General features: G+C 46.8%; 1 protein-coding gene across 1 annotated transcript in view; it reads left to right on the forward strand.

Moving 5' to 3' along the window:
• The window catches only part of LOC102943840 (regulator of G protein signaling 5), a 71,524-nt gene that overhangs the window by 49,917 nt on the left and 10,629 nt on the right, over positions 1–10,978 (forward strand). Inside the window, exons 3-4 of the mRNA XM_027818682.3 lie at positions 1,561–1,622; positions 6,364–6,530. Of these exons, the coding sequence (XP_027674483.1) occupies positions 1,561–1,622; positions 6,364–6,530 (229 nt within the window). The remainder of the gene's footprint in view (positions 1–1,560; positions 1,623–6,363; positions 6,531–10,978) is intronic.

Genomic DNA, 10,978 nt, shown 5'->3' on the forward strand with positions numbered 1-10,978 from the left:
CATGACTACTATTCCATCATGTTTCTGTTATCCCTATAGTATCTGGTTTCACTCTCAGTGGTTCTAGTTCCCCCATTTTTTCCCCCAGGCTCCTTGCATCGGTGTACAGACATCTTAGTTTTTTCTGCTTGGCTTCACCCAGATTCCTCACCCGCTTAGGTACAGTCATTCCACTGTCAGTATCATGTATCTGATTGTTAGCTTCATTGGTACTGGCCCTATCTTTCCTTTTAATGTCTATTCTCCTACACACTGCTGTTCCTTTCTCCATTGCTCTATCCTCTCTTTCTCGATTTTCCTCCCTCTCTGTATTAGAATCAGGAATGGAAATTACATAGCAACTCCCAACCATCTCCCCCAAATGCCTAGTTTAAAGCTCTTTTAATCAGTTGTGCTAACCTCCATTCCAGAAGTCTATTTCCATCCCTACTCAGATGGAGTCCAGCCCATGAGAAAAGTCCTGTCCATGAATGATTCCCCATGGGTGAACATCCCAAAGCCCTCCTTATAGACCCACTGCCTGAGCCATCTGTTGATCATCATAATCTTGTCTTGCCTTTGTTCTCCTCCTCTAGAGACAGGTAGAATCCCACTGAAGATCACCTGAGCCTCCATTTCTTTATGCGTCTTCCCCAGCCTCCCTTGTTGCACACTGCCCCCTACCAACCTCTGCAAACTGAAGGGGAAAACCTCCACAATACACAGAACCCCCTGTGAAAGGTCAGGAGTAGAAGGGGGCATAAAAGGGCTAGGCTCTGCCCCAGCTATTCTGTGGCACTGCTACAGACCATATAGGCCATTGCAATTAGTCAGCGCGGCCCTCAGGGTGGCTGCACCATGGGTTTTGAAGCCCCAGGATATAGGGGGAGCACAAGCCCCCATCTCAGTCCTTGCACTGGGCTCTGCCCTGTCAGGGATGACTGACCCTCAGTATCTTCAAGACTCACTCCACCAATTTAATGCTGATAAACAGATTGAGGTTGTTGCTGCTGTTTATATCTGAGGAACAGTTCTCCTTGGAGCATCTCCTATGCTCCAAGGAGCATCCAGGTCCAGCTATTCCCTGCACCCTCACAACACCCTGGTTCCCAGCAGCAACCAATCCCAGGACTGGGCAGATGAGCAGGGGGAGAGGGCAATGGATGCTCCCAGTTTCTGCAGGCAATTTTCTGCTCTGTGCCATGTATTTCCTGCACAGATTTATCTCACACCTGCTGGTTTGGATTTTCCTTTTTGTCAGTGTGTGGGGAAAAGACACCTCTATCTCCCAATACAAACTCCAGTTATCTCTCAAGGAGACTGTCTGGTTATATTTGTATGCATCTCCAGGAGGAGAGTCATATGGTTAGTGGTTAATGCCTTGTCAGGACTTCTAGGTTCTGTTCCTGTCTCTGCCACTGACTTGCAGTGTGCCCTTGGACAGGTCAGTTCATTGTTCTGTGCCTCTGTTTCCCCTCTGTAAAAGGGGATGATAAGGCTTATGAAGTGTTCTCAGCTCTCCTATGTTTTCATTGATGATGTGCTGTCACAATTTCAGTCTGTGGTTTTCTCTCCCTCTAGGACCTCACCAGATGAGGCTTTGCAGTGGCGTGAGTCCCTGGAGAAGCTCCTGCAAAATGCTTGTAAGTTCCCTGTGCCCCTGCAGTGAGAACGGAGATGCCCTGAGTGTGAAATGTTCACACTGGCATAAAGCAGTGACCCCTCCCTCATGATTCCCTTTAACACCAGCCTGCTGGGGGCTTGATAGGTCTGGGGTATGGTACAGGAGAGGGCCCTACCACTGCTCAGGGCTAGCATTTCTGCTGGTCCCAAAAGGGAGCGGGACTGTCAACAAGCTGGGGAAGGTCCCCATTCCCTCCTGCATGCCCTGCTCTCAGCCTTGCATGAGCTTTCAGCCAGGGAATAGAGACAACTTGTGCTGTGTGTGTGATAGGTGTGAGAGGAGGTGTTCTGTTGCCAGAGAAGTGTGCTGTGGCACTGCAGAGCTGGGGCTAATGGGTGGGGAAGCAAATGGGCCTTCCAATGAATGTTTAATTACAGGTGGCTATTCATGCAGTGATGTCAGCATGTTCAGTACTCCGTGCAGTTCTAGTGGGTCTCACTGAACCCCACTGCAGTGATGTAAGTGGTAAGGGATCTGGGGATACAAACAGGGTCTGATGGCTCTTATGACATGCTCCCAGAGCAGCAGCAGCAGCGGGGATGGGGAACCTTGGATTTCCCTTTCCCCATCTCCAGGCTCATCCACATGGGGTTTCATAGTTCAGAGTCTCAGAGAGTTCTCTTGCCCTGAAGTTGTGCTGGGTTGTCCACGGACAGCTCTCCCCATGTCCAGACAGCTTGTCCGCAGCAGGCCCCCTTGCCCAGGCTTGGCAATTCTTTCCTTGCCCTTTTCTTTGCTGAACATGAAGCCCATTTCCCTCCCACTCCTCAGTGTCAGATGCAGCCCCAATACCCCACAGCTCCCCGCCCAAAAAGGTAACATCACTGGCCCCTTCCCACAGATCCCATCACCCTAGGCAGCCTTGATCCTCTGCCTCTGGGGCAGCAGCTCCTTGTTCTTGTTTGAGCCAATCCCCTTCCCCTCCTGCCTCCCTCGCCTTCTACTCCCAGGTACAGCTAAGAATAGGGAGCAGAGGCCTCTGTCATGCCCCTCTGCTGAGTGAAAGGGTCACTGTGGCTATCTCTCACATCTCCCCTCCAGTGAAGTGTCCTGTGCTCTGCAATCCCATCTCACCTCCACTGGGCACAGGTGAGTTAGTGATTGGATGAGGTAGGTGCATTCTCCCAGATGGTTACTGAGTCAGACATTCATGGATTCCACAGCCAGAAAGGATCACAGTGGTCACTGCCTCAGAACCCCTAGATACAGCAAGTTACAGCATTGTTTGGACTGGACAACATTATTTTCATGAACAGTTTCTGCTTTCTGCAGGAAAATTTAACTTTTTGTCAAAAAAGAAAATGTGGAGGTTTGGGCCAAAATATTTCAGTTTTCAGTGTTCAGTGAAAATGTGTGTGTATGTGCGGGGGTGGGGGGGGGGGAAATTCAGCAATTTTTGTCAACATTTTCTTTTGGGAAGATGGAATTCCATCCATCTGTAAATGACAGCTGAATAGCTGCTCTTTAGAAAAATAGCCTTCTTTAGTAATAGATGGAATGCATTTCTAGAAGCTCATAAATTCTCAGCCCTCTTGGCTATGCACCATGCAGTTCTGTTCTTTCCTGTGTCCATTTGTTCCAGCACCCCCATTCTGTCAGTGCATTCTCTGTCTTTGTTACCTGGGGAGAGCAAGTCCAGGACCGGTCACCTAGCAGCTTCTGTGGTAAAGTCTGATGCCCAGAATTAGCACAAAATTATCAGACCCATAGATGAACATAATTTGTTGGAAAAAAGTTACATGGTTTTTGTAAAGGGAAATCATGCCTCACCAATCTACTAGATTTACTAATATTTCTTTAGGAGGGGTCAACAAGCATGTGGACAAGGGTGATCCAGTGGATATAAGAAAAGGAGTACTTGTGGCACCTTAGAGACTAACCAATTTATTTGAGCATAAGCTTTCGTGAGCTACAGCTCACTTCATCGGATGCATACTCAAGCAGCTCCCAACTTCATCGGATGCATACTCAAGCAGCTCCCAGAATGGGAGCTGCTTGAGTATGCATCCGATGAAGTGAGCTGTAGCTCACGAAAGCTTATGCTCAAATAAATTGGTTAGTCTCTAAGGTGCCACAAGTACTCCTTTTCTTTTTGCGAATACAGACTAACACGGCTGTTACTCTGAAACCAGTGGATATAGTGTACTTAGATTTTCAGAAAGCCTTTGACATGGTCCCTCACCAAAGGTTCTTTAGCAAAGTAAGTTGTCATGGGATAAGAGGGAAGGTCCTCTCATGGATCAGTAACTGGTTAAAAGACAGGAAACAAAAGGTAGGAATAAATGGTCAGTTTTCAGAATGAAGAGAGGTAAATAGTGGTGTCCCCCAGGGATCTGTACTGGGACCAGTACTGTTCAACATATTCATATATGATCTGGAAAGAGGTTTAAACAGTGAGGTGGTAAAATTTTTAGATGATACAAAATTACTCAAGATAGTTAAGTCCAAAGCAGACTGCAAAGAATTGCAAAGGAATCTCACAAAACTGGTGACTGGGCAACAAAATGGTAGATGAAATTCAGTGTTGATAAATGCAAAGTAATGCACAATGGAAAACGTAATTATAACTATACATATAAAATGATGGGGTCTAAATTAGTTGTTACCACTCAAGAAAGAGATCTTGGAATCATCATAAATAGTTCTCTGAAAATATGTGCTCAATGTGCAGTGGCAGTCAAAAAAGCTAACAGAATGCTGGGAATCATTAGGAAGGGGATACATAATAAGTCAGAAAATATCATATTGCCTCTATATAAACCATGGTACGCCCACCTCTTGAATACTGTGTGCAGATATGGTCACCCCATCTCAAAAAAGATATATTGGAATTGGAAAAGGTAACAAAAATGTTCAGCTTCCGTATGAGGAGAGATTAATAAGACTGGGACTTTTCAGCTTGGAAAAAAGATGATTAAGGGAGGATATAATAGAGGTCTATAAAATCATGACTGGTGTTGAGAAAGTAAATAAGGAAGTGTTATTTACTCCTTCTCCTTCTCATAACACAAAAACCCAGTGAAATTAAAAGGCAGCAGGTTTAAAACAAACAAAAGGAAGTATTTCTTCACACAATGCAGTTAACCTGGGGAACTCTTTGCCAGATGATGTTGTGAAGGCCAAGACTATAACAGGGTTCAAGAGAGAACTAGATAAGTTCATGGAGGATAGGTCCATCAATGGCTATGAGCCAGGATGGGCAGGGATGGTGTCCCTAGCCTCTGTTTGCTAAAAGCTGGGAATGGGCAACAGGGGATGGATCACTTGACGATACCTGTTCTGTTCATTCCCTCTGAAGCATCTGGCACTGGTCACTGTTAGAAGACAAGATACTGAGCTAGATGGACCATTAGTCTGACTCAATATGGCCATTTTTATGTACTGGTTCCTTACTCTTCCATCTCCCAGTGCCCTGGTCAGTGATGCTGGTTTAGATGACAGGCTTTCTATACAAGCTTGTGGAATGCAACAGAAATGCACTAGTGGGTAAGCTTCACGGCCCTGTTTACAGATCCAGAGAAAACGTCCATGCTGTGTGGCTCCATTGAAGTCAGTGACAAAGTTCTCCTGGACTGTCATGGGGCCAGTTCAAACCAGATATTCCCTTATGCTATTTGTAACAGTTTGTCTACACTTGAAACGCTACAGTGGCACACTATATCACTTTGAGTGTAGATACTAACTATGCCAAGGGCATGAGAGGAAACCCCCTCACCCCACAGCACTGCCAGCTAGGCACACGAGGGGAACCCCACCTCACAGAACTGCCAGCTAGGCACATGAGGGGAACCCCACCCCACAGCATTGCTAGCCAGGCACATGAGGGGAACCCAATCCTACAGCACTGCCAGCCAGGGGCACGAGGGGAATGCCCAACCCCACCCCACAGCACTGCCAGCCAGGGGCACAAACGGAACCTCTGACCCCTCCCATATATACTTATGTTCTTTCCACTCTTATACCGTCTCTCTCTTCCTCCCTTTCCCTGTGAATCAAGCACAGACTTGCACAAGCAGGCTCCTTCCCCCCAAATGCACTCAAATGCATTATGGTACACCCATGCTGCTCCCTGTAGCACCCATGCTGCTCCACACCCCCATACCTGGGACATGCAGGAGGGAACTCCAGGAGTTTGGTTGTTGGTTTGGGCCCTTGCAGAGACAAGAGCCAGATAGGAAATTCAGATCTGGGTCTGGGTTCAGATGTGCCATTTCCCCAGGGCTCAGGGTGTCCCAGAACAGGATTGCCAAAGTCAAGCACCTGAACAATGCTGGGCTTGTTTGCTGAGGGCCTAAACACATTTGTAACTGAAAAGAGCTTGTTTGTGAGGTGAGAGAAGATTGGGTTTGGATTTTGTAATTGCTCACAATGTACAGAGAACTTGAAATTGAACATCTGATGGGTTCTGCGGTGCTAATTGCATGAAGGGATCACTGCGATCAGACACAGCCTCACAGGTCAGCACGGCATGGTCTTTGCTCTCTGCCATGTCATAACATGGTGATATGATCTCACATTGTCAACGCAAACACCTTGAACAAAGGTTGGGTCTGGCAGAGCTGGATGTGCATGGTCTGGGATGGCTCCATTTCCCTTCCACTCCCAAACTGCTCCAGCCATGTCAAATTCATTTCTTCCAGCTGATTGTACTGGGGAGTGTGATGTTGAGAGGAGCCTTTCCCAATTTTCTCTCTGAGCAGATGGGCTTGCCAGATTCAGGAGCTTCCTTAGATCCGAGTTCAGTGAGGAAAACATTGAGTTCTGGATTGCCTGTGAAGAATACAAGAAAATCAAGTCCCCCACCAAGATGGCTGAGAAGGCCAAGAAAATTTATGAGGAGTTCATCCAGATGGAGGCACCTAAAGAGGTCAGTCCAGTCAGAGGGTGGCTGATGTGGAGAGGGATGGATACATGACACAAGTACTGATAGCACCAAAGCAGAAAGCCACATTGGCATCTTGTCTAGACCTGAAGAGCCATAGAAAATGTGCAAAAATTGGAGCAGATTCCAACCACCTGGTCTACAATCCAGAGGCACAGCCAAGGAGCCTGCAGCTCCCCGCATGCAATTCTGCATTAGTGCAGAGAGAAGGGTCACTGCGCCCCATGCCTGGTGGCTGCACTTCAGTCACACCAGCTTCCATTCCTCCCTAGAGCTAGTGAACTGGCTTACCCTGGTAAGGAACACTTGAGAAATGTGCATGTATTTAGTTATGTTGTGACGCCAGCAACAGCTTTATCTTTATGGTGATGACTCACTAGTTTACCTGTCTCCCGCAGATCTGTCTTGCTCCATCCACACTGACATCTCACCTGTGTCTCTGACATCTCTCAGGGAAATCTAACACAGCCTAAATGGCCTAAATGGAGCTCTTCATCTTCCCCCAAACCCTTCCTTCTCTCCACTGTCACCCCAGACTACATCCCTAGCTTCCCTGTCACTCACACTGGTGACCAACATGTCACTTTGACCTGGCCCTCACCCAGACCCACACATCCAAGCTGTATCTAAAATTCACTGCTGTGGCCCCTAGGACACTGGGAATACCCAGCCTTACCTGCCTATAAAGCTGATCAAAGCTCTTGTCCAAGCCCCTTGCATCTCCTGCCTTGTTTATTATGATCTCTTCCTCTTGGACCTCAGGCCTCCAAACTAACACTCACAGCTATTCAAAATGCTGCTGCAGGCCCATCTCCTAACCCACTTGCTCCTTCTTTGCATCCCTCCCTTTGTCCTTTCTCCAAGCACAAGGCTTGAGTTGTCTCCACCATTCCCCTCCATCTCTTAGCTCCATCTGGGGGATCTCATCACTTCCAGCAGTGCCGGGACAGGTGCAGGAAATCCACTGATCTCCTACTTGTGGAGAAAGCCTATGGCCCAAAGAAACAAAGAGTGGGAAAAGGCAGGAAAGACAGCCTGGGACGCTGCAGGGGAGAAGTCACAGTTGCCCCTCTGATGGCTTGTCTCTTTGTATATTCCCACACACAAATTATGATAAGATGATGTTAAAGTTGAGAGTTTGTATTGATAATTTAAGGGAAACAACATTATAGCAATGTCACAATTATCCCCAAACTAAGTATTAATCCATGGCAAAAAGCTATAGTAATGCATAGTTATGGTTGCTTGGTGATATGTTGTCCCATGGCAGAAAGCTCAGTTGCACAAAACTCAAATTTCTGAAAACCAGGAAAAGAACAGTTAAGGTTTCCCATGCAACCTTACATCTGCCCTCTCTCAGCAATATCCGAATATGACCCATTGACACAAATACCTTTCCTCTGCCAATCCTACAGTTGATAAAATGTAAGAGTGCTTCATCTCCATTTACAACCCACAGGATTGGGTTAGGGGTAGATTTAGAGACTCTCACCCACAGGATTCCAGATGACACTCTCAACATACCACCAGGCAACCTTAACCTTTCATCAGTGTAGGTTTTTTCCCATTGAATTTCCTATTTTTTTTTAACAAGATATGTGGCTGGTAGGAGTTAGTAGATATTTAGGCAGTTGTACGTATCATGTCCCACAGTTAACATACTAAACCAGCCATTCACCAACACACATGTGTGCACAGACACACACACACACATCAGCGGGGTCCCACCAGACCTGCTTTGGCACACTTCCCCAGACATGTCTCTGTACCCAGCCCTCCACACCACAGGCATGGAATGCATCTCCTTGAAGTCCTCACTCTCTGGTATGCAAACGTCTCTATTGCCATTACCACCACTACCCCATAACCCAATCCACATGCAGTGCCTGGAGCAAGGGACAGCTGTGGTACAGAGCAATGGTATTGGGATGCAAGATCATTAGGATGCACTTGCAGAGCTGGGGATGCAGAAGGTTAGGGTGCAGGGGGGTTAGGATGCACTGGCATAGCTGTGGAGTGAAGGCAGGTTGTGGGGCACTGGAATTGGGGTGTAGGGGGGTTAGAATGCACTGACAGGTCTGGGGCAGAAGGGTGGATGGGCTGCAGGAAGGTTAAGGTGCACTGGAAAAGTTGGGGATGCAGAGGTTTTGGGGTGCATTGGAAGAGCCAGGGGCACATGGAACTTGGGGTGCACTGGCAGAGCTGCAGAGTTGGAATCTATGGGATTTGGGGTGCACCAGCACAGCAGGGAGGTGCAGATGTACAGCGGGGAGGTGCACTGACAGAGCTTGGAGTGCAGGGAGTTGGGGTGTACTGACAGAGCTTGGAGGGGTTGGAGTGTGCTGACACAGCTGGGTGCCAGGCTCCCCTCACCTGAGCCCCCAAGCTCTCTCCCCTATCCTACCCTACCATCCATCCCCATTTATTCCACTCCCTATAGCCCGACTCACCTCGCTGCAGCTCCAAATCCTTTTCCTACTATTTCCCCCACTCCTCCAACCCCCAATAGCCCTTCCCTCCCAGGAAGCAGTCAAATGTCTATTCTCCCCACAATAAAACTGCCACCCATGACTCACAAATTGTAGCAACCACCAGCCATTTAGTCCAAAACTCCTTTTGTCATAGATGGAGGTTGTGATTCACTCAGCCTTAGCTATGTTAATGGAAGGGGGAGTTCACAGCCATCAGTAACAATGAGGCTTGTGATTCATCCAGTCATTAGTACCTCACAGCTTACTAATACAAGGCTGCAGAAGAAAACTGTTTTGGGGGCGCCTGTAATGGGGGAACCACTAATTCAAATGACCCCAACTTTGGGGCACTAATGCTCCCCTGCACCTTGGTATTGGCGCATGCGCCATGTAAAAATGTGTTCTCAGTTTGGGTCGCCGGAGGTTTACTGGGCACCAAGCACTACCTTGGGTAAAACTCAAGAGACTGAGATCATGTTGACCCACCTCACATCAATAGTTGGCTCTCTAGCTCTCGGCAAAACCAAAACCCACCTAGAAACTCTTTTTAAAATTGTTTTTCTAGGGCTTATATCGCCAGATCTCTTAGCTGCAATGGCTCCAAACTTGGGTCATTAACCCTCCCCCACAGCCCCCAAAGGCACACCAAATTGCAAAGGAATCCAACTACAGCTAAGCATGTAGATTTTAGAGCGGTCAGACTTTAAACAGATGTCATGATGGGACCTTAACTATAGTGGCCTCCCCATGCCACTATAATAAAACCAGGAGAATCAGAGTTAAGGGAAATCTAAACACATTAAGGGAAGAATTACACAGCTCTTACCTAGCATTCTCTGTTAGAGGGCTTTCCCTTCTCCCTCCCACTTCCCTGGTTCTTGTCACGCAGACAGCAAGCAGCAAAAGACCAGAAGTCCAAAGTGCAGACAATGTGATGTTTATTGGGGTTAGTTTCCAAGCAAGCATAGTCCGAAGCCTTTCATACCACTCGGGCTTATCTCTGATAGAGTCTGTTCCCCAGTGTTCTGTTCCCAGCTCTGATGCCACAGAGCATTTACCCCGTGTCCCCCTTCCCAGCTCTGACACCGCAGAGCGTTTACTCTGTGTCCCGCTTCCCACAGAGCCTTGCCCATGTCCCTGTTCCCCGTTCCCTATTCCCGACCCCCCCAGCAAGCATGATTCCAATTCCCCTTCCACTTCCTGTTTGACCCAAGTTTATATAGTAATATTATATTAATATAGTAATATTCTCAGCTATACCTTAACCAATCATTTTACTGAAATTTAACTAACCAATCCTAACATATTGTAACATAATTCTCTAACCAATTATATCCAACTACCCTAATTAACTTACACCTATCAAAATTAATTATACAGCAGACTGAAACAATTAGAGAACCAGACAGATTAACAATAGAAAAGTGGGGGCCACAAAGATAAAACAATACAGAAATGAGAGTTTCACAACCACAATCATTGATAAGTGATTTCTTGCCTGATAGAATGCTATCAAACTAAATTTTCTTTAACCATCTTAAGATCTGTTTCTTTATCTGGTGGCGATGGGCACTATGAGGACAGGATTGTCTTTCTAACAGCCTAATATCACCTTATTTCAATATGACTGGTTTGGGATGTGAGTATATGACTGAATACTTCCCAGTTTATTGCTGCCCCTGCTGCTCAGCCAAAGGCCTTAGCCTAAGAACAAGGCCTCAGACTATCCTAGTGAGAGAAGGCCCATACATAGGTGGACTGTGATTTTGATTCTTTGTTTTTATACCCCTGTAACTAGCTAAGTGATAAAAATACACCTGAGTTCTTAAAGTATAGGGCTTTACAGGCAGGCCTGAATATCTATATTCTAACACTCTCCATCCCACAGTGCTTTACAAAGCAGGTCAGTAACATTAATCCCATTTTACAGATAGGAAAATGGAGACACAGAGAGGGGCAGTA

Source organism: Chelonia mydas, chromosome 8 (genome assembly GCF_015237465.2).
Source record: "Chelonia mydas isolate rCheMyd1 chromosome 8, rCheMyd1.pri.v2, whole genome shotgun sequence".
NCBI lineage: Eukaryota > Metazoa > Chordata > Testudines > Cheloniidae > Chelonia > Chelonia mydas.